Consider the following 23,493-nt stretch of genomic DNA (forward strand, 5'->3'; position numbering starts at 1 on the left):
AGCAAGGCTTGTACAACTTCTGCTCCCCTGTGATCTGAAACGTGTGAAGTGTGTTCCTCATGCCCCCAGAGTGGTGGTAAAAAAGAAGGAAGCCCCAAATGGAAGTCTTTGTGTTATATCAGTGAGCAAAGGATGAACTTCGTGCAGTGTATAAAGATCTCCCCACCAGCTGGGGAGGCCCAAAGAGAAACAGGATCTTTCCCCTCCACAGAAACCATGCCAAAGGGGAGGCAGTTCTTTATGCACTGGTAGCTCAGTAGGTGCAGCCCATAACAGGAAGCTGCTGAAATCAGTTAAGAGATAAGGTCAATTCATGCGGCATAAATGAACAGCCATTTCTGGTAACATGCAGTTAGTTTGAGTTTGAGCCACTCTCTGGACTTCTAAAGAAGTTGCTTAGTGCTTTTGAGCAGTAGACAATGGTAAAACCCCTTTTCTGCCCATGCTTGGGCAACTTACAGTTGGAAGATTGTTTTAATCCAGTCTTGTTTTAATGTTTATAGACAGGCACCTGCTTAAGGAAGGAAGGGTTTCACTTTAGAGTTGTTTTTAGTTAACTCATTGTGGAGACGTTGTGTTTGATGGAGTGTTTGACACTTTCTGCACACAGGTAAAAGGTTGGTGTTTCCTGGGAGGTCAGGTTTTATGAGGGATTGCTTTTATGTAGGGAGATAGGGTAAGAAATTGCTCAGAGGCTGGGTGCTGCCAACCTCGGGTACAGCAAATCCACACGGAACTGTGGGTAAATGTGCAAGTTCCTGCTGTCTCCCAAAGGGCTGATCCTTGTGAGAGGTTGTGGCTGCTGTCACCATCATCTGCAGGGCTGGGGGCTTCTGACTGCTCTTAAAACTCTTTATTTTGAGGACATTGTTCCACCTTTGCCCTATGCTGTAGATAAAGCACGTGCCTAAGAGAGGAACTAAACACTTGCCACAAATAGAATCCAGTCCTCATGCATGGGCTGAAATCTTGTGTGGACTTTGGTTTCTGACTAGCAGTGAGCTCTTACAGGCAGAAGGACTCGTGCTACAGTTGGTTCTGGCTTTAAACTCGGTGCCAGAGACTTCAGAAAGTAACTTGCAGTTCATTTATTTTTGCAGTCTAAAACACTGGGTCGGTGCTGGCTATTTCTGCTTTGCTGTCATTTAATCTCCGTCCTGGAGATGCCTTATCCCATTATCTGCCGTAAAAATAGCAGTGACCTGGCAGAGGGCTCAGCATGGGGATGTTAACTCGCAGATCACAGGGGTGCAGGCAGGGCTCCTGCAGCAGGAGCTGCACTGCCAGGATAAGAATCAGGCCCCTTTTTCTATGCTCGTGGCACAGTAAAGGAGATCCAGTGTTAGGGACAGCTCTGGAGTAGGCACCTCAGTGACCTGTGGACTTTTTGCAGGAAGTTATCCAGGTTTTCACAAGGGGTGTTTGGAAATAGCACTTCAGAGCCAGGCTTGTCTGTTGCATGTCAGGTTCCTTGCCCCCAGAACCCTGCTAATCCCCACTGTCCACTTCCCCATTGTGTATTTCATACAGTTTCTACATTCAAACTGCAGTTGGTGCAGTCCCTTTATTATTCCACAAGATAAACTGATTCTGAGCTTTATGAAGTGTAGTTGGAGTGTTCGATTGTGTGACTGCTGCAGGCCTCTCCTTTGCCAGCCACACATGCCCTGTGTACATCCAGATAAGCCAGAGACTTCACCCAGCCACCCATTCCTTTTGTTTTCCCAGTTTCCTCTTCCAGCTGCCTTAGGAATTGCCTGTTCCCTTCCCAGCGTAGCCCTTGTGGCCTGGGCGAGCACGACTTAAGCTGCTGCTCTAACCGGTCTGGCTGGTTCACCCTAATGGAGACCTGCTCTTCTGAATTACAGCCCGTGGCAAGGGAAGGGAAAACCCCAAGCGGGGGTTGTAGCAGATGAGTAACAGCAAACTGAAATCTGTTACACCCCTTAGTTGTACTTTCTCTCCTTTACTGCTTAGTCAGTGTCCTATTGCACGTGGCTTTGTCTGTGTCTTGTCTCGAGCCGTGTGGCTCTTCAGCTTTACCAGCGCTGTACAGATCAGGGAAGCACTTGTGGAGCCAAAGGGCTGAAGATCCCCTCTAATCCTGGTTCCTATTGTTCAGCCCCACTGCTCTCTCTTCCTACAACCCTTCCATCCATCTTAAACTGACAATTTAAATGCTTCTCTTTTGTTTTACCTGCTGCTTGCTGTCCACGTGTGCATAGTTCGGTTTGAAAATGTTTGCTGGGAGCTGATTTGAGAGATTATTCCTCCTTAGGTCAGTAATAGTTAATCACCAAAGAATGTGTCCATGTTTAGCTGGAGTTGTTTGTGAGCACTGAATGCAGCCTTGCAGTGATTTATTGTTCTCCAGCCTCATTTCAAAACTTGCTTTGCCGTTAGGAAGCAGAGAGAGAATCGCTCCCAAATCTGCCCTGAGGGCAAACACGGCTGTTTGCCATCCAGCAAACATTACAGGAGGCAAGACATGGCAGCTGCTGGGTCCCTCATGCTCTGGGGAGGAGGAGGTGGCCTCTCTGAGCTCTGATTTCTTCTGCAGTGTTAAGCCCCAGAGCCTGGAGATGGATGGGCAGCAGGGTGACAGTGTGGGCTGCCCAGAAGTTGCTCATTGCCCCCTGGTACCACCACAGGAAGCTTTATTTTTGGCCCTGCCGTCTTTCCACTTCCTTCCCCCACGCTGTGGGAGCACAGTATCTGTTAGAGCCAGCCCTGGGCATGAAAGCAGGGCAGAGGTTAAAACCGTCCCAGCTCACTGGTGTGTAACTTTGCGTGCTGCAGCTCACTGCCTTGGTGTAGATTAACCTCATGTTTGCAGAGTGGCTGAAGCTAATGTGCAGCTGGAAGTGCAGGATGTTGTCAAAGAAGCCAGTGCTGATCCTTGGTGCACAGCAGCTTGTGCTGTTAACTGCACAAACACCTTCTTGTGTGGGTGTTTTCTTTATTCATTCTCATTTTAGAATCACAGAATCAACCAGGTTGGAAAAGACCTTTATGGTTATCGAGTCCAACCATTACCCCAGCAGTGCTGAGGCCCCCATTAACCCATGGCACTGAGGGCCTCCATTCATAAATTCTTTAGTGTCACAGTGTCTAGGACACTTTAGCACTGTTAAGAACTTATTTTAGACTTAAAATTTTCATGTCATCAACTTGTGTATGAGTTATTGTCCTCTTTGTAAGTTCATGGCACCCAAATCTTACCTGTTGGGAGTACTGCAGGTTCATTGTGTGACAGTGAACAGACAGGAAGCATGAGCTGGTGGGATGGCTATGCCCATCTGTGCAGTCACGAGTGCTGCACAGCATCATGTATTTCTGGATGGAAAGTATGAGCAAGAGGGTTTTGTGGTGCAGCAGCAGTATGTGGGGAGCTGGAATAAAGGGGTTAGAATAGAAATCTAATGTAGGGCACTAAGAAAAATATACCCAAAGGAAACTTCAGAGGAGATGATGCAGGAGGGGTGTCAGGCCTCTGTACTAAATACATGTTGACCAGTGCCAGAAGCGCTCAAGTAGTTTCCCGTAGGTTTAAACTCTGTCTCTTGCATTATGTGTCCTGATCACACATACTCAGAGGTCAGCAGAAGAGGAGGTGTGTGAATGAACTTGGTGTTTCTTTATGCAAAGATGAGGTTTTGAACATTCTCAGTGTTTTCTGATAACTTCTGTCTTCTAGAACTGATCACAGAAAGAAGAGGTTAAGGTTTAACAATGCATCCACTTCAGGAAGAAACAGATTTGATTTCCTTCTTGGGCAGTAATACTTGGTTATTGCCAGGAATTAGCAGCTTCTTAAAAAATAAGGCATTATTTAATGTGTTAGAGAGCTGCTCATGTTTAAAGTTTCCATTCTTGCTGCTGTGTCCTTTCTCTGTGGGTACAAGAAGTAAAGGGAGGTGTTTGCAGCCTTTCGTTTTTTCTACTATACACTTTATCTCATGTTGGTAGTGCTTTGGGGAAGTCTGGTCTATTCATATGCTCTTTAAGGTTTATTCTAATCATAGAACCATAGAATAGTTAGGGTTGGAAAGGACCTTAAGATCATCAAGTTCCAACCCCCCTGCCAAGGGCAGGGACACCTCGCTCTAAAATGAATAAAATCAAAGCATCATGTTGTAAACCAAAATGTTATTCTTTTAAATGAGACTTTTCCTTAACTGTGTATCAAACCTATGTAAATAGGAATTGACAGAAAATAATGTTTGATATAAGAATGTTAGATATAAGAAAATATAATACAATAATTTGTAGAAAATAATGTTAGATCTTAGGCAGAAGCTCTTCCCTGTGAGGGTGCTGAGGCGCTGGCACAGGGTGCCCAGAGAAGCTGTGGCTGCCCCATCCCTGGCAGTGCTCAAGGCCAGGTTGGACACGGGCTTGGAGCAAGCTGCTCCAGTGGAAGTGGTCCCTTCGTGTTGGCAGGGGTTGGGGCTGGAGGAGCTTTAAGGTCCCTTCTAACCCAAACCAAGCTGGGTTTCTATGGTTCTATGATAGACTCACGTTTTGGTTGCATGATTTTGTTCATGTAAGTTAGGTTCTGTAGCTCCTGCACTGTCTGCATGTGTGCTCAGTGCTTCTGAGAGGAAGATTTCCCACAGGGAAAACCAGTTTAGTTTACTTACACCATTTTAAACCTCCAGTTGTCAGTGTACTGAGAAAATGCATCTCGTTTTTGTGTCCTGGAGCTTGAGTTGTAAATCTTCTTTTGTTTGAACGTGAAGAATGCTATTTAAAAATGACTGGGGCTGAGGGCAGGAGAGGTGAGTTAAAGCTGGGTTGGAATGTTAGAAACCAAACAGTAAACACCAGAGTAACAGCGAGTTACTCTAGGTGTGGATTTGTATTCCCTACCCAAATATTTGCATAACTGCCTTTTCACTGACTTCACCAAATTGATTCTTCCCTGAAAGATAATTTGGCTTCCCTGCCTTTGTAATCCATTTCTGAGGTGCTCTAGAAATACCCTGGGGACAGTGGAAACACTTTCTAGTTCCGTTTTCACGTATCCATCAAGCTCCAAGTATGTGGAGATGGTGGAAGAGGGAGTGATCCATCAGTGGTTTTAGTTCTTTCTCTTGCATCTGGAGAAGAACCAAGTGTTCTTTGTGTGTACCTACTCCTTGTACAGGGGCTGGTAGGAAACATCACTGCCTTTGCCTTTGGCTTACTTAGGATTTGTTTAACTCATGGAGTCTATGTGGTGTTACTTTATTTTGCATCTCCTGTGCTTTGCATTGCAGGATTGCATTTGCCATCCTGTGGGTCATGAGGAAATAGTGGGACCATATGGCAATAAGTCATCATCAGGGGCTCTTTATGAACAGTTCCGGTAGGCCAGGCAGCAGCATCCGAACGCCTCTGAGCAATTTAAACTGGTATTTAATGAAGGTGCTTCTGTTTCTCTTCCAAAAGGACTTTAAACATGCTAGAATGAGAAGGGCTTGGTAGTGCTAGCTGAGATTTCAGGTTAGAGGTGAGGTACCCTCTCCTGCTGTGTCCTGTGCCAGCACTTCATACCGCACATCTGCCCTGTAACAGGTCCGGATGAGCTCCCATTAACCAGAAGGTGCTTCAGATTTAGTTCAGCCTTTGCGTATCCCAATCTGGAACCCAGGAACAAACCACATGGCAGCAGTTACAGCTTGCCAGGGGTGTTGGTTCAGCACAGAGGCTGTCCTTGACTCCTGAGGTGTGTGTTGTGAGGCACCATGGGCTGTCCCCCCAGCTTGTTGGCCTTGTGTCAGTGGAGGTTGCTTTGGTGGTGCATTGTTTTGCCGGGCAGGGTAGTTGAGAGGGAAGTGAGTCTTGAAAAAGAGCCAAATTACGCTTCCCTGTTTGTCCACATCAAGCAGACTTTGGTGTTTGTGGGTCAGGCGCTTCCAGCAATGCCAGAAGCACACTGATAGCAGGCACTGTGGAGTGTTGTGTAAGCAAGAAGCTGTACTTTGCACAGCACCAGTACGGTACACAAGTGAACAGCTCAGTGTTGGGTTTAAATCAGGAAAAATCCTATAAAATGGACTTTTCTGCCCTATGACTTTGGTGAACTTTCTTTGAGGAATAACTCAATGATTTCCAAGAAATTATGGTGGGGTTTTTTTTCCATTTTATTTTCAAATCACATTTATCCAGAGTTTCCTTTTGGGTTTTGTTCTGTTGTTCTGGTTTTGTACATTCTTGAAGTTCAGTGCTTGGAAAATTCCAGGATGTTGTGGAAAGAATGTAGGCACTGGGGGAGTAAAGGAAAACCTGCCGTAAGCTTCCCTTTGGAATGCAATCCAAAGGGTAGTGTTACCGGTGTCCTGCATAGTCGTTTTACCTAGAAAGTTAATGAAGGCCTGGATGCATCCCAGCAGTATAAATCCATAATGGCAGTTCCCAAAGGAACTGGGAACAACCTTATTTCCTAAAGAGCATTTCCAGCGGGCATTTCCTAAAGAGCATATTTAAGAGCAGAAATACTTTAGGGAGGGAGTTGAGCTCATGTTGTCAGAGTAGGAAAGATTGTTTTTCCCAATGGCTGCAGGTGTTCCCTAAGTATTTGTGTTCCAGTTACTCTAAGCACACTGTATTAACCTGGAAAGATGGGACAAATGCTTCCTTTGGATATTTATTGTATGATGCATTCCAGAGTTTCTCAGGGAATGCTGGAGATAAAGGCCACTGTGGTGCTTGAACACAGGAGTTATTCTATGCTTGGGTACATACTCTGAAGATCCTTTCTCTCTTCTGAAGTACAGGAATATCTTGATGTTAGGCTCTTTGCAAGGCAGTGTAAGGATTGTGTATGAGCAGATCTCTGTGAGCACCTTACCAAAATCACATAGAAATGGGTTCTGAAGCTGCCCCTGCTTTGTGTTCGGTGCCCATTTGGCCATGGGCAAACCTTTATTCTGATCACTGTAATTATTACTGTTAATTTCCACTATTTGTTCAAAACCTCATAGCTTCCTGCTGCTTTGTGTTTGCACTAAAAGTAATGTCCTTTTCCGAGTGTTTCCCAGTGAAGGCCAGGAGCAGACCCAGTGATGGCTGCATTTGCAGTGTAGCTGAATTTAAACAACAGCAGTTGAGCAGTTCTTCTTGCCTACTCTCTAAGCTCCCTTTTGTTCTCCTATTCCCCACAGTGTGTTCGGCATGTTGGAGGGAAGAGCCGTGTCTTCCATGGCTTGTTTTCCATGAGTTTGTCCTGTCTGCTTCAGCGAGTCCTGCAGGATCACTCACTACCTGCCCTGAAGCTCCTTTTACTGCCACCAGTGTGAATGATGGTCTTTAAATGACACCCTCCATGGCAGAATCTTTTACTCAGATTAAATCTGATTTCTTAAATGCCAGGTTCTTAATATTTTGACATTTGGAAGCTTCTTATAAGCTTTCCTTCTTTCCAGTCCTGTTACTTCATGCTATTCAGCAAAACCATCTTCAGTACTCATCTAGAAGATGATTTTCTCCCTTATTGCAGAGTTTCCTGTATTTCCAGTCACTAAGTGAGCTGGTTGGCCTTGTGTGTCACTTAGAAATGTTCTAGAGTCCCCTTCTCCGTCGTGTAACACAGCAAAGCATCTCCCTGAGGCTCAGATGCCCATAACCTGTCTTTGCATGCCTGCAGTGGGCTACCCTGAGGTGATGGATAGGCAGTTGCTGTGCTGTAGCATCCCACCAGTAGCTGAGAACTAAAGGTGAAGAGGTGGTACCTTGGAATGGATGGGTTTCCTCTGGTTTTCCCCAAAGCCTTTATATGAGCTGATCATCTGGATGTGGGGGTTTTCCCATCCAGTTTTTGGCTAATCAGTGATCTGTACTCATATCCTGATCGGTTTTGGTTTGATGTTTCTTTCTCCCATTGTGGTTGTTAAGCATATTTAGTTCTAAGAAGCCCCAGGGCACACAAGGTGCCAGTTACAGCAGTCCTGTCATCTTCCCTTTTCTTCTCCCTGCCCTTTTCTTCTCCCTGCCGTAGCCATTTGCTCCTGTTACATCAAATCCCAGCTTTGGGTTGCTTCTCTCTTCTTAATGACTGGTTTTACTGTGGAGCCTTAGGTCTTTTGCTTCCTGGTGAGTTCTTCCCCCTTCCTACTCTTCACAGTGCCTTCAAGCAGAGTTGATCATAGTGAGGTGGATAAATTATGAGGCAATTTAATAAAGCCTAATTACTGCTTCAGTCCTCATACCTTCTACTGCCCCCAGCACTGCTTTAGTCTTGGTTTAGTCATTGTTTTTTTGCATTTAGTATAGTTTTGTACAGGCTGTGCTCCTCCTGCCCCACCGTCTGCTGAAGCTGGTCCTTTCAGAGGGAGGGTTTCAGGCACTGATGGCATTGCCAAGCAATCTCCATGTAAAAACTAAGCACTGACTCCCTAAGTTCCCGTGATACCTCCAAAGGCTGAGTTCCTGAAGCAGCAGTAATGTAGGAATAATTATACAGAGCCAAGTACAAATGTCTCAAAGCAGCAGATTCTTCCACAGCTAAACCCCAGCTAATACCAAACAGTGGCAGAGGAGCTGGAATTGCTCCAGCAGAGTGTCTGCAATAGGGATGAGAAATGGGTGTTTGGGCAACATGGTTCCTTGTGGCAAAGTATTTCAGTAGACAGAACTTTAACTAAAGCTTCATGTAATCATAGAAACTGTTTTTCCCTGTTGATAGAGATGAGCACAAGCCTTTGATGCTTGGTTTGCAAGCACCTCAAGTGTTGTTTTTTGTGTCTGTATTCATGTTTTTACTCAGTCTTCAGAGGTTAACAATTCCTTGTCTACTACTGATTTCTTTTGAAGGATTCACCTTACTACTAAGTTAACTCTTCTTTTTCAAACTGCTCATGGCTTTGGCCATTCCACCTTAGATATCTGGGTCTCATCTTCACTTCCAGGAGCTGTTGAAGGACATGTGTTTGTACCCACTGTACATTGCTTTTCCTGCAGTGCCCAACTGCTTCCTTTCATTATGTACCTCTATGGTTTCAGAGAGGTTGAATTGCCTTTAATTGTGATCACATCTGTTGTGCAAGCAACACCATGCAGGGAACAGCACTGTAGTGGAAGCACTTCTAGAAGTGGTTCAAAACTACCTTTTAGTTGTGCTTAATGGCAACAGAGTGCTGTATTTTTTATCTAGGCTGGAAAAAGCTATTTAGGAAGAGAAGACCTTAAAAAGAAGCAAACCATAGTTCTAAAACTTCTTAATTTTGCCATTTAATGGTTTGCATTCCATTTTTCTTTAGCTATTGAAGAAAACTCTTAAATCCTGGTAGTTCTTGGGGTGTTCCATGTATTAAAAAGCATAAGCGCATGTATAAAAATGTGCCTGGTGCAAAGAACTGGGGGTGTTTTCACTGTGCTGTTGGGCAGATGAGAGGGATCATAGCATGGCATTTTACTGTATTGATGTGTTTCCTCCTACAGAGAGGATGGAGAGCTGGAAGATGGGGAAATAGATGATGCAGCCTATGAGGATGTGAAAGAACATGGTTCAAAAGGTGATGATAAACAGAAGAATGAGAAAGGACACAGGAAATCACGGAAGAAACGCAAAAAAGAGAAAGAAAAGAAGAAATCCAAAAGGAGAAGACGGGATAAGCATAAGGTGGGGAAATGCAAAGCAAGCGGGTGGAGGTGCTGGTTTTAATGATAGGTTTAGCCAAGAAGCCAAGGAATTAAGAGAAGAACAATGCTGTTATTACTATTTAGGCAATCTTTGGTGTCTGAGGGCAGGTTTGGGGTGTTCCTCTCTCGCCAATGCACTTCAGTACTAAAGAATTAGTGTATTAAATAGACTTCTGGCACATGGAAGGAAGTGCATATTCACACATTCCAGTGACAGTTTATGTGGTTTAAGAGACATAAACTGTTAAATAACCCAACCATAGCACTTTTGAAACCATAGTTTGGAAACTCACATGTTTGCTTTGCCTCACTGCATTTCATAAACTTGGGTTTCCTCTGTTAATATCAAAGTACAGAATCAGATTGCAGGTGTAACTGGTATTTCTGACACACATCTTCACTGGATGCTTATTTCAGTATTTCTTTTAATAGCAGCTTACAAAATGCTGACGTTTGTGAGCATTTTACTCTCTGCTCCTGTCAGTGGTCGTGGTAGTTCTGACAAGAGAGGATGAAGTGTTAAGCCACTCCCTTAAACTGTTTAAATCTGAAGCAGCAGTGTAAGTTAAGCACTGGCCACTTGCAGCAACAGTGGCAGCTGGACCATAGAGATTTGCGAGCGTTTTAGGATTAAATTTAATATAAATTTATCAATTTAACTTTTTTGCTCATTATTCTCATGGGAAGAAAAGATTTCAGGCTGGTTCAGTGAACCCTTCAGTGAGGTTCATTAAGATAATGTGACTTTAACCAACTTAAGTGCAGGACAAAATAGTGGCCTAGAATAAACCTGAGCTTTCTCCCTGCAGAAAACAGCAGACTGCAGGTTGTTTCTGTGGCCGTGTGCCAGTTTCTAGCCATCTCCCAGATCTGTTAGCCTTCCAGCAGCATCCCTGCTGGGTGGCAGAGGTGCAGGGCTCAGAGAGACCCATAGGAAGCAGGTACAATCCAAAGCAACCACACAGCCCTCAGGTTTACGTGGCAGTCTTGGATCAGATCTCGTTCCCTGATGCGAAGAGTGCGGCATCAAAGAGTGCTTGCTTTAGCTTCCCCCAGCAGCAGAGCTTTGTGAGAGTTAAAAACGCATTTTCATTTACTAGGCTAATGCTTCCTTGAAGTTCCTGTACAGCAGAGCAGTTGCACAGAGAGTTACACAACAGTTGAGAGCTATTTTGTTCTTCTTTTCAGCATAACTCCCCATCCAGTGATGACAGCTCCGACTACAGCCATGACTCTGACATTGAGCGTACAGAAAGGCCACATAAAAAGAGTGGCAGCTCTTCATACAGAGATTATGATTCCTCATTCAGTCAGGTAGTACTGTTTAAGCTGATTTCTCCTGTCTTTATTAGGTGTGATTTAGAAAAGCAGGTGTAACTGCTGGGGTTTTGGAGGCTGATTTGATGGCAGTACCCATTCTCATAGGCCTCTGGAGGCACATCTAGTTCTTGTCTCCTTGAGGAGGTTTCCAGACGTAAAGCATGATCTGTGGCATGAATGTAGGTGATACAAGCAAGCCTGATACCATTTTTAACTCCATCAGGCTACAATTAAGGTATCTTTATTATTGCCTGCATTGGATTTGTGTCCAACCCATGGCAGGGGGTTGGAACTAGATGATCTCTAAGGTCCCTTCCAGCCCAAATCAGTCTGTGATTCTGTGATTTAGACTGGTCTAAGAGGAAGCAGCCCCTGAAAAGCCACCTTTAAATATCTAGAGTTGATTCTGCATTCTGATAGTTCCATTTGTCCTGGCTTTTCCACTCTGTGCACCTCAGTAGCCTTCCTGAGACCACTGGGTGGCACAGAACATCAAGCTCTGAAGCTGTGATAGAGTAGCTTGATGGAACTCTGCTACTTCAGAGGAGAGGAGCTTCTCCTTTTAACCTAAAACCATTCCAGAAACCTTTAGGCCAGCCAAATCTAGTAACAAACTGAAGATCCCATCTGCAGGAACAGGAGAAGGGCCAGTGCTGGCTTAGGAGTGGCCATAAGCAGTATTTCATCCTGACAGAGACAGGGCAGAGTGTCTCATCTGTGTCTGGGATCGTCAGGATTGGAGCTTGTGAAGGGAAAAAATGATTTTAAGCGTAGTTCATCTAAGTGGCACTTACAACCCTTGGAAGTGTGTATGGTAAACTGAAAAGTTTCCTGGAGTTTAGATGCTGATGCTGTTGGTTTTTATCTTTTTTTCCCTATTTTGATGCATTCAGAAACAAAGTAGTAATTTTTACTGCATGACTATTCCTCACTGTGTATTACTGATGTTTGCTTGTGCAAATCTGGTAGAGAGCATGACAATACACCAGCATAAACCCAATGGGTTTATAGGGGTGTTTGAGCTCTTGAGCTGCTTCTGAACAATACAATCCCTTCTCCACAGCATGGGCACGTGTCAGGAAACTACATGAGCTCACAGAAAATGCAGCATAAAAAGAATGTCAAGAGTAAGGACTATGATGACTACAGTCACTACAGTGATGAAAACTTTGGGAATTACAATGAGGAGGAAAAGGATGAAGATTTTGCTGATCAGCTTAAACAGTACAGGCAAGCTAAAGAGACCTCCAGTACTGATTTGGGACCTCCATTCCCAAAGGAACCAGTGAAAAAGCAGGGCATGAAAGGGGTCCAGAAAGGTAAGAGAACTGGAATCATTAATTGTAGCAATAGCTGGTGTATGCCAGTTGTATTGGGCATCACTTCAGGTTGTTTGAATTCAGATCTGGCAGTGGTGGCTTTCCTGCGAGCTTACAGCCTTCCATCAGTGATGATGCTGTTCATTAAGGACCAATGCCATGTGGTCACATTGGTGCATGTGTTGAAGAAAAAGATCAAGTTGAGTGGTGTGTACATAGTAAAGAGAGAAATAAAGCCAAGGTCTTTGTTGTGTAACTGCTTAAGTAACTTCCAACCCCCCTACCCCCACCATGGCAGAGAGGTTGGAACTGGATGAGTGTTAAGGTCCCCTCCAACCCAAAACAGTCTGTGATAAGAAATCCTAGAGCTGCAAAGGGACTTTCTGGTGGTAGTTTATGAAGGTCTGAAATGGGATTTGATGGGGGGGAGGAATGTAAATGTGTTAATGCCAAAATCTAATGTAGTCCACCCCAAAATTAAGTATCTGGAAGTTTTGGTAGGTGCCTGAATACTTCTGTTACTATGCCCAGAAGTATTACTATGTACTGTGTAGTAGTACAAGTACTATGCTGCTGTCCTTTTATTTTCCTTTTCATAACTCTTCTTGCATTTAAGCTTGACTGACATGAATCCCAGTGAAAAACTACTCCTCTTAAGGAGGACTTCTCCCTTGAATCATGGCTAAGGTTTGACTCCCAGTCAATTTGAGCAGGGTTTTGTATGACAGTATGAATACTGTAGTGGTTCTCAGGAAGATACTGTGTGTTGTTCAGAGGTAGCAACTTGACTTCCATTTACTACAGTGAAGATTTATTGTTTGGTTCTGGTTTGGTTCAATCAATGAAATAAATGGGCAAAAGATTGGCAGGATCTCTTTAGCTGAGGCAGAAATGGCTTTTCATGTGCTGCTTGGCAATACTGCTTCCAAATCTCTGCCTGCAAGTCATCTGAGATGAAGTCAAGGTGTTTTTTACTGCAGTTGGCCTTGCTGTCTTAGAGTGGCCGGCACCTGAAGCAGGAACTCTGTAGCTGGTTGTCTTTGGGTTTAGATCCAGGAGAAAGCAGATACTCTGGTAGTGTTAGCTGAGGCCATGACTCCTGCTGTGCTGCTGGCTGCATCATTGCAGTCTTGAGCCTTCCAGACAGTTCCCTTTAAACAGTTCTATATTTGTAGCAGTTCTTTCACATTTCTTAGGTTAAGATCTCAGGTCTCCTGCATGATGTGACAACAAATCATGCACTAAACCCAGTGCCAACTGTACCCCTTTATTTCTGGTTCAGAAAGTGACCAAACAGTACTTCAGGTATTTGGGCTGGTTAGAAATAACACGTGTGCATTTCCAATGGTGAGTGCTGCTTGGGACAAGATTGATTTCATACTGTTTGTTGCTGTGGAGAGCTTTTCAAGGAGCAGGCACAGGGTTACAGCTGGCTGGTGAAGTTGTATTTGCTGGCTTGTCATTCAGGAGAGTATTTAGGCTGCAAAAAGGGAGAGACTTGGTTAGTGTGGTTTGTCTGTATTCAATGTCACTAGACAACCATTGTTCTTTACTTTCTGAGGTGATCTGAAGAGGTAATTTCTGTTTTCCAGGTATTTCTCAAAGAGGAAATAACTACAATATTGGTCGAGGGCGTGGGATGCAAAAGAAACTGAAGCGTAAAGATCGTGGAAGGGGAAGAGGAGGCAACAAAGGCTCCGATGGCTTTCATGAGGTATGTACAATTAAAGGCAGATTCCAGATGTGGTTGTTGCAGATTACTGGATGCTTTGCTTTAACAGAAGAGTATTTCAAAAGACATATCTTTACCAAGAGCTCCACACTGGCCCAACAGGCTCCTAAAGAGGAGGAGAATTTCCCTCCCTGAAAGTATCTGCAGTGAGCAGTTTTCACAGATCAGAAGGAAGGTATAAGGGGACAAGACACATGTTGAAAGAGCTGGGCTGGCTCAGCCTGGAGAAGAGAAGGCTCCTGAAGGGGAGACCTGAGAGCAGCTCCAGTGCCTAAAGGGGCTGCAGGAAAGCTGGAGAGGGGCTTGGGACAAGGGCCTGTAGGGACAGGCCAAGGGGAATGGCTTGAACCTGCCCGAGGAGAGACTGAGCTGAGCTCTTAGGCAGAAGCTCTTCCCTGTGAGGGTGCTGAGGCGCTGGCACAGGGTGCCCAGAGAAGCTGTGGCTGCCCCATCCCTGGCAGTGCTCAAGGCCAGGTTGGACACAGGGGCTTGGAGCAAGCTGCTCCAGTGGAAGGGGTCCCTGCTGGGTGAGCTTTAAGGTCCCTTCCAACACAAACCAGGCTGGGATTCTGTGATTTTTTTTATCTTATCTAGAAACTTCCTAGAATTTCCCAACACTCAAGGTACAAAATATAATTGATAAATTAATAGTAAGTTGCTTGTTTTTCTTGTAAATAGGAACAAGTAGCAGAAAGTGGTTTATGGGCTTTGGCTTCGAGTGGTCCATTGACTTCAGTGTTAGCTATATCTGAAATGAAATGCTACTACTAGCAAAGAAAATGGACATTTTTTTTTCTAGTTTCCATCTGAATCATAAAGAATTCTCCTTCTTTTCCACGGCTGTGACTGTGGAAATGGAAATACACCTGACCTTGGTTTTCATCTAGTAATTCTCTGCACAGGAATTAAGAGACAATGTAGTGTTCAGTATTTGCAAGTAGTTGTAAATGTCTCACTTCAGTCTTCATTTAAATGCAAACCAGTACAAACCAGTGATTAATGGGTCAAATCCATCCATGGCTGGAATACACTTCAGCCACCTCATGTTAAGTCTGAAATGTCTGTGGCTCTGCTCCCTCCTGCCCTCAGGAATGCGCATGGCTGGCTTCTCACTAATGTGGTGGTGGAGAATTCAGCCATGTTCTCTGCTGGCCAAACTCCCTGGGGCTGCTGGGTGGTCCTGATCAGATCTTCCCCGGATCTCTTAGATCCTCTTTGATGTGTTAGGATGATGCTTTGTTTGTAGGACTCCTTGTAGAGCATGCCCAGTCCTCCAGTGCCATCTCCCAGGCTGTGGGGAAGGGTGGAGGCAGGTCCCAGCAGGCAGAAGGCAAAAAGCTGGGCTCCTGCCTACAGGGAAATAAGGAAATGGGACATAGGTTCCATGGGTTTCAGCCTTGGTCCATTGGTTCAAGAGCCTTGTGGTGTGGGACAGTCACTGATTTACTGCCAGAGACTTGGAGCATCCTGTTTATGTCATACTTGCATGACCTTGAAGAGGATCAGGTATTAAGTTCAAAGCTGCTTTGCGTGAAGCAGCTGAGATTTCTCTGGATTCAGTGTGCTCAGAGGAGCAAATGGATCCTGAGAATCCGTGAAAGTGGCACTTCCAGCTCAAAGATTTCTGCTTCTCAGTGTCAGCAAAATCTGCAACTCATCCTTAGTGTTAATGTTGTGTGACATTGCTTAATCTGCTGAGCAGAATGGGAGCAGACACTTGGTGTGCTCACGATGCAGTGGGATGGCTGTGGAGAACCACAGCCATTCCAGAAGCTCCTACTCAGCACTCGGGTCCCTGCTCATCTTTGTGAACATGGGGGAATGGGAGAAGGCCGTTTCCTTCTATCATCAGACTGGTTGGAAACAACCCAGCACTGCAGAGACAAGGTGTGTTCTACCCTCTGGTGCAGTGCCAGAGGCAGCAATTCATTAAAGGCTTCCATTGCCCTTACTAGGTGCATGAGGTCCCCTCAGCACCGTCCCATACTCCCTGCTTAGGGTTTTCCACTGTGTTTTTGGCTTATCCCAAGAGCAGATGCCACATGGGAATCAACTCATGAGAGAACAATTATTTGCCTCACCAAGTGCATAATAATTCTCACATGCTGGATCATGATTGAATTGTGCTTCCTCTCTGTTTTCCATCATGGTATAAACGTGTATTAAAGCAGCTGAGAAAAAGTATTTATTTACCTATAATTTAAGCTGTGGGTATAATAATTAAGAGCTTAAATCATGGTGAAGTGAATCACATTTTGGGGTAACTGGTGCCCCAGGTGTGCTCTTCATGTTTCCACAATTGTGCTTAATAAGAAAGCATCAGCATGATGTTCATTTCTCTTAACAGGATGGCAAACCAGTGAAGAAGTGGGTGAACATGAGCCAGGAGTTCATAAATCAGCACACAGTGGAACACAAAGGCAAACAGATCTGTAAATACTTCCTGGAAGGGAGGTGTATTAAGGTAATTGTGCACTTGTTGATCTCCGCTTTGCTGTGAAGAAAGGGGGGAAGAGGCTCTGTTCTGGTTTACTTCATCTGATGCAGAGAAAACGTGTGTTGAAATCAGTGTTTTGGTGTTTAATGTTTTGAGAATTGATAAATAAATGCCAACTTACGGAAAAACATGTTACACATTTTGAATTACAACAAATTCTATCCAAAATACTGTGTTTATTAGTATAGACAGTACAAACATCTGTGCTAGTATCAGAAACTCACACTGCTAATGTATCCTGTAAATACACATCAAGTCTTACAAGTGTAGAGTGTGTCAATAGGCAATGATTCTGAATGCCTTAGATTGTTTCTCTTTATGAGCCACTGTTAATTTTGAGCCATTGAAGGAATTGCTTAGTGATGCTGAATTGCTTCTCTCTCCCAAGTAAAAAGTGGGGTTGTAGCAATAGTTCCCCTACCAGAGAATCATCTTCCTGCAGGCAGCAAGGGGCAGGCAGCAGAAAGAAGAGGATGCTCTTCAGAGCAGTCAGCTTCAAAGCCCTTCCAACACAATCTCTCACTCCATAAATGAACTGCTGTTGCTTCATTTTGAAGCCTATTTATGCTGCTGGGGGGTTGAATGCTCTGATGTCAGAGTAGTTCAGTCAGTTATAACCACACTTGAGAGAAACTGCATGCTCCTCAAGGTGTGTGTCATTTCTGTATGGTTCCTCTCTGTATTTAGAGGTAGAACATCCTGTTTCTTTTTCAGATGGTGAAAATAAAGGTAAAAATGCTTTTTTTCCCAAACCAGGAGCAATAAGGAACCCCGATTTGTTGCTGCCTTTCTGTGTTCTAGTGTGTCCTGCTCAGTGAGATGAGGATTTGCTGCCACCTTCAGTTTTAAAACAATAAAAAAAATAGTCTTAGTGGGGTTTTCATGAAAACCACTACAAAAACTGTGCATAAAACCTCTCACCCTACACCCTAATGTGTAGTGTGATACAGTTGGTAGAAACTTGGTATTATTTGGACTCTTATTTTTCCTCTGTGGAAGAGTCTTAATACTTTTGGACTTCAAGTTCTCTCACCCCTCCTTAAAACAGAATCAGGTTTTCTGATCCATAACTGAACTTGATGATCTTAAGGTCCTTTCCAACCCTAACTATTCTATGATTCTATATGGAAAACAATATTAGTAAAATACTTGTTTAAATATCTTTTTATTGCAAAGAGCCAGCAGAGACAGAGAAGAGAACTGGGACTGAAAGAACAGCTTGTTTCCTGTGAACACTGCCTGTATTTTAAGTCCCAATTCAGGAATTGTTTCTCTGTGTCCAAGCCCCCTAATCACAGTTTTAGTTTGTTTCTAATGCTGTTCTGTGTTAGTAAAGATAAAAAGCTGCAATTCAGCAAAGGAGGATGTTTTTCTTTAAATATTGAGTAGAATTACTCAGCATTTCAGGTGGATAATGGGTTTTCTTGGCTTTATTTTCAGGGAGAGCAGTGTAAATTCGATCATGATGCAGAGATTGAGAAGAAGAAGGAGATCTGCAAGTTCTACATACAGGGTTACTGCACCAAAGGAGAGAATTGCATTTATTTGCACAATATCCTTTAAAAAGTAATTCTTGAGTTAAACTGCAGGTTTATATTTACTCTTTAGTGATGTGATTTTTAAGGCTATTTCTTTTTTCTTAAAAGACTGTACCAAAGACTCTGTAGATTTAATACACAAAGATTATATTTTTGCGGGGGGGGCATCAGGAAACAGCTGTGAACCTGCAAAAAACCTGGAGAGGGGCTTTGGACAAGGGCCTGTAGGGACAGGCCAAGGGGAATGGCTTGAACCTGCCCGAGGGGAGACTGAGCTGAGCTCTTAGGCAGAAGCTCTTCCCTGTGAGGGTGCTGAGGCGCTGGCACAGGGTGCCCAGAGAAGCTGTGGCTGCCCCATCCCTGGCAGTGCTCAAGGCCAGGTTGGACACGGGCTTGGAGCAAGCTGCTCCAGTGGAAGGGGTCCCTGCCTGTGGCAGGGGTCAGAGCTGGATAAGATTTAAGGTCCCTTCAACACAAACCAGGCTGGGGTTCTATGATTCTGCTGTGGAATTGAGCCCTTGTCCTGGGTTCAGCAGTAGCAGTAATTTTTCTTCTCCTTAGTAGTTGGTGCAGTGCTGTGGTTTTGACTTTCAGCCTGGGAACAGCACTGATAGCACTGATGTTTTAGTTGTTGCTCAGTGATGTTTACTCTGACCAAGGACTTTGTGAGTCTCATGCTCTGCCAGGGAGGAGGCAAAGCCGAGTGGAAGCAGAGACAGGACACCTGACCCACACTAGCCAAAGGGGTATTCCATACCACAGCACGTCATGCTCAGTATATAAACTGGGGGCAGCTACCCAGAAGGCTTAGATCAGTGCTCGAGTCAGGCTGGGCATCGGTCGGTGAGCTGTTGTATTCTCTTCCCTTGTTATTTCCCTTATCATCATTAGTATTGGTAGCAGCAGTGGTCTGTGTTATACCTTAGTTACTGGACTGCTCTTATCTCAGCCTGTGGGAGTTACATTCTACCCATTCTCCTTCCCATCCCTCCCGGAGCTGGGGGGAGGAAGGGGGGAGAGTGAGCGAGCAGCTGTGTGGTTCTGAGTTACCAGCTGGGCTCAAACCAGGGCAGATCTTCACTTTTTAATCACAATTTTAGAATAGAGTCAAAAATAGCATTAAGGTCACAGTAATGTAATCATGAGTGGAATGTTAGATGGAACTGGGAGGTGTAAGTTGGTTATTATCTGTCAAAGTTCTTAGCATAGTGCTTTGGAAGAGTGAAGAACTGAAGGATGATTGAGAGCTGAATTTCATAGACTTGCCTGAGTGCACGAACTAGAGATGAGCCTTTGTTAGGACTCCTTAACACAGTGCTTACATGAGTTCCCTTGCAAGTTCTATCACACAGGAGCAAAGTGCTATCAAGGAGATAAGTGCAAATTTTCTCATGCTCCCCTGACTGCAGAAACAAAAGAGCTGCTGGATAAGGTGAGCAGTTTGTGCCCTGGGAACAGGAGGGTTGCTGCTAAAAACAATGGGAGGGGGTTGCTGGAAATTCCCATGTGATTCTCAGGGAATGTGATGCTAAGCACTAATGATGGTAAACTTCCCTTTGCTTTTTCACATGTCTGTGGCCAGGTTCAATACTAGGAATTCCTAGCAGTCATTTTTAGCCATATCAGACTTGTTGATTTTCCCAACTCATGTTTCTGTCCATGAACTTCGTTTGTGCCCCTGCCTGTGGATGTCTGCATGGAGTCTGTAACAAGAAGGGTGGCTTTCATGTGGCTTGCCTTTAGCTGTGTAGAAGTTAGATATCACCTGACTGACTTCTGCATTCAGGGTGGAGAAAGGAATGAGGTGCCCCCTCTGAATGATTCATGAAATCCTGACCTTTCAGTAGGGTGTCTGTCTCTCTGCACTCCCTATGCAACAACCCGTAACAGAAAGTGGCTGGAATTTAACACTTGAAGCATTATGGATCTTGGAACAAGTCCTTCAACTTCCGTCACTTAAAATTACTCTTTGAAGGAAATTACTTGTGTGGGATTGTCCCTTCCTGGCTGCAGAAATAGTTTCACCCTGGCTGTGAATGGGTGTCCTGTAAAACAAGTCATAGTGGATTTATAATCATCCTGAGGTTGATGTTAATAGTAGTATTGTAGCAGGTAATCAGATGGAAAGGGCAGGACTGAACTGAACTGCACATGCTGCAAAGCTTATGAAGTGTTTCCTGCATTCCTGTGTTGCAGGTTTTGAATAACGAGGAGGAACCACAAAATGAAGATGAGAAAGAGCTGGAGGAGCTCCGAAAGCGTGGCATAGTTCCTCTCCCTAAGCCTCCACCAGGAGTGGGGCTTCTGCCAACCCCACCAGAGCAATATGCCTTTTCTGAGTCTGACATGGAAAACTACCAGGATCCATCAGGGGACTATAAGAAGATCCCGTCTCTGTTTGAAATAGTTGTGAAGCCAACTGTGGATTTAGCACACAAAATTGGGAAGAAGTAGGTGTCAGAGCTTAGTGTAGAACCCTCCTTCAGACACGGCTGCAGGAGCGGTGAACAGTTCCCTTTGCTCCTGTCACAAGTGTGCACTCCTGAGTGTATTTGCTGAGTTAAAGTCCTGTCAGATATTGGCTGTTGTAATTACTTAATGCTTTTCCTAGAAGAGAACTTCCTGAGCGTTGCCCTTCCAGGAAATCACTCTGTTGGCTCTTGGTTTGGCTCTGTGCCTGTGTGCCTATCTCTGCTTGCAGGCTGAGCAGTTCATTCTCTTCCACAACCTCTTTATGGCTGTAGCTAACAGACACTCCTGATGGAGACTGTTGGCCTTGGGATGCTTAAAACTCTTTGCTGCAGCAAATACCCAGTTCTGCACCTGCTTGTATGTTGTACATGTTCTACTTGCAGACACTCTCTTGTGTTGTGGTGAATATTTAGTGTATGGAGTTACTCTCTTTGAAAATGACTTTGCTTCTTTCAGATTTTAATCCACTGTAAGATCAGCTAAGAGCAGATGTGTAAGGGTGAGGAGGGCAGGAGATAGCTAACAGGCTGCTGATCTTTGTAGGTGCAGAACCTGATTCACTGCTTTCCTTTCGCCTGCAGGCCACCAACCTTCTACAACAGCGCATCACCCCCGAGACCACCATTCCCGGGAAATGACCCGCATTCCCAGCACATGTATAACCCAGGTTCAAGTCCAGGACCAGGACCTGGCATGTCCCAAGGACATAATGGGCCACCAATGCACCCAGGTTCTCCTGGACATCATCCATGTGGAGGGCCCCAAGGGCCGGGCATGCCGCAGAGTCCTCCCATGCAGGGTGTTCCACCAGGCTTTCTCGGACCCCAGAACCAGGGTGGTATGCCTATGCAAGGACAGCAGGGTGGCCCACCTCACACCCCACCGGGTCTTGGTGGATCTTACAATGCCCCGGGAGGACATATGGTGAACATGCCAAGAGAGAATCACTGTCCTCCAGGGCCACAGTACCAGCAGATGCCTGGAGAGCGGCAGCCCAACATGAATTACGAGCCTATTCAGAACGCAGCTGACTTCTATGACAATTACTATTCCCACCAAGCTGTACACAACTTCCAGCCAGCCAATAACTCCGGTGGTAAGGACACTTCAGAATTGCTGTTCCTTGATCTGGTGCTTTGCAGTGCTGTGGTATTGAAATATCGTGGCTCCAAAGCTGAGCTGCTGAGAGGATCTTGGATAGATATCTTCAGTGTAGAGGTGTTTTCAGATGGTGTTTTCCAGTTGTGTAATATACATCACGTTGGTTCTACTTGGTTTGGTTTATGTTTTCTCTCCTGTGTTGTAAAACCTTGTCTAGGTTAGCTGCTGACTGTGTTTTTGTGCTGCAGATGGACAGTGGCATGGAGAATTCTCAGATCACCAGGCTCACCTCATGGCTCAAGAGTCGCATCAAGGTGGAAGCGAGTCGGACTGCATGAGTAGCCACATGGGCCATAAGCCAGCCATTAATGTACCAGATTTCCTTCCAGCAATGCAGAAAGCCCTCTATGCAAGACTTAGTCAGAAGCATCAGAGAGATGGAGACTCTGTCAGCAGCCAGGGGCAGAGAGCAATGAGCAAAGATGAAGGTAAAGTTCATTTTGTTGGAGCTCTAAACATACTGACTGGGACATGGATTTTTGTCACCTTACCACTCACAATTACTGTGTTTTCAGCTGAATGTACTTGCTTTCCTCCCAGTTTGTTCTCTGATGTTAGTGCAGGCTTAGCTGCTTCGTTCCAGTTCCACGTAGAAAGATCCATGGATAATTTTTGGATATAATTTGTGCTTTAAAAGGTTCTGTTGTGGATAACTCAATTCTCTCTTACAGTCCCTGCCTGAAACAGAGAGGTTTCCAACTGCCAGTACTGCGAGTGCATCTTAGATTCTGTTCACACAGTTGGGTCTTAATCCTTCTGCGTATTCCGTCTCTCTAGAGCAGTAGTTTTCCCTCTGGGATAGCTGCACTTTGCAGTGTTAAGCTGGGTGATGGAGAGCAGTAAACCTGCTGATCAGATCCAGCCACAGAGTGCTCTTATCCCTTGTCCTGCTCCCTGCTGCCCCTTCTTCTGCGGCTGCTGAGTTGTGTGGCCAGAAGTGCTTCTGTAGGACCAAAAGGCAGCTGCTGTACCTGCTGTTTGTGAGGACATGCTGTATCCTGGGGTTTTGAGGATGCTGCCCATGTAATTGTGATAAATGGTGAGAGATGTGGAGATGCAGCCCTCCAGGCGACACAGAAAACCAGAGCACCCAGGGGTAACCTGCTCTGAGCTGGAGGCTGCTCACCACAGGGACATGTCCTCCCCTCCAGAGGGCTTTTGGAAAGCAGCGTGAGGGGAGAATGTTCCTGTCAGCTGCCTCCAGAACATGCCTCTGCCTGTCATTGAGTGCTGCTGTGCTACAGCTGGCAGTGGGGGAATAGAATCAACCAGGTTGGAAAAGCCCTTTAAGCTCACCCAGTCCAACCATTGCCCAGCACTGCCAAGGCCAGCACTAACCCATGGCACTGAGGCCTCGTCTCCACGGGGTGTGAACACTTGCAGGGCCGGTGCCTGCAGCCCTGCCCTGGGCAGCCTGTTCCAATGCCTGAGCACCCTCTGGGGCAGGAATTGTTCCTCAGCTCCATCTAAACCTGCCCTGGTGCAGCTTGAGGCCGGTTCCTCTTGTCCCATCCCTTGTTCCTTGGGAGAGCATGTGTTACTGGGCATCAGATACTGGGGGGGGAGGTTGTCTTCATTTCTCAGTCTACTGAGCCACAATAGACACTAAGTCTTCTTCCACCAGCAGGTGAGTTAGGATGTGGAACTAAGCACAGAGCTGGGCTGATGAGGCTTGCCAAGGAAATTACATCCTATAGATGAGGATTTATCCTTTAAAATAAAGTATTCTTATTCTTCCCTTCCTGAATCTTGAGCTTTCACAAGAATGTGGTGATTTGGATGTAATAATGCAGCAAATGCCACATCTGTAATTGACCTGGCTCTGGGACT

General features: G+C 45.1%; 1 protein-coding gene across 1 annotated transcript in view; it reads left to right on the forward strand.

The window, feature by feature from the left end:
* ZC3H6 (zinc finger CCCH-type containing 6) overlaps positions 1-23,493 on the forward strand; it is a 28,503-nt gene that overhangs the window by 2,213 nt on the left and 2,797 nt on the right. Inside the window, exons 2-11 of the mRNA XM_061356897.1 lie at positions 9,424-9,604; positions 10,813-10,938; positions 12,008-12,263; positions 13,856-13,977; positions 16,343-16,459; positions 17,933-18,044; positions 19,353-19,462; positions 20,227-20,480; positions 21,084-21,598; positions 21,852-22,091. Of these exons, the coding sequence (XP_061212881.1) occupies positions 9,424-9,604; positions 10,813-10,938; positions 12,008-12,263; positions 13,856-13,977; positions 16,343-16,459; positions 17,933-18,044; positions 19,353-19,462; positions 20,227-20,480; positions 21,084-21,598; positions 21,852-22,091 (2,033 nt within the window). The remainder of the gene's footprint in view (positions 1-9,423; positions 9,605-10,812; positions 10,939-12,007; positions 12,264-13,855; positions 13,978-16,342; positions 16,460-17,932; positions 18,045-19,352; positions 19,463-20,226; positions 20,481-21,083; positions 21,599-21,851; positions 22,092-23,493) is intronic.

The sequence above is a fragment of the Neopsephotus bourkii genome, unplaced genomic scaffold, assembly GCF_033783945.1.
Source record: "Neopsephotus bourkii isolate Nb327-2 ecotype Australia unplaced genomic scaffold, CSIRO-AGI_Nbou_v1 NB_873, whole genome shotgun sequence".
Lineage (NCBI taxonomy): Eukaryota > Metazoa > Chordata > Aves > Psittaciformes > Psittacidae > Neopsephotus > Neopsephotus bourkii.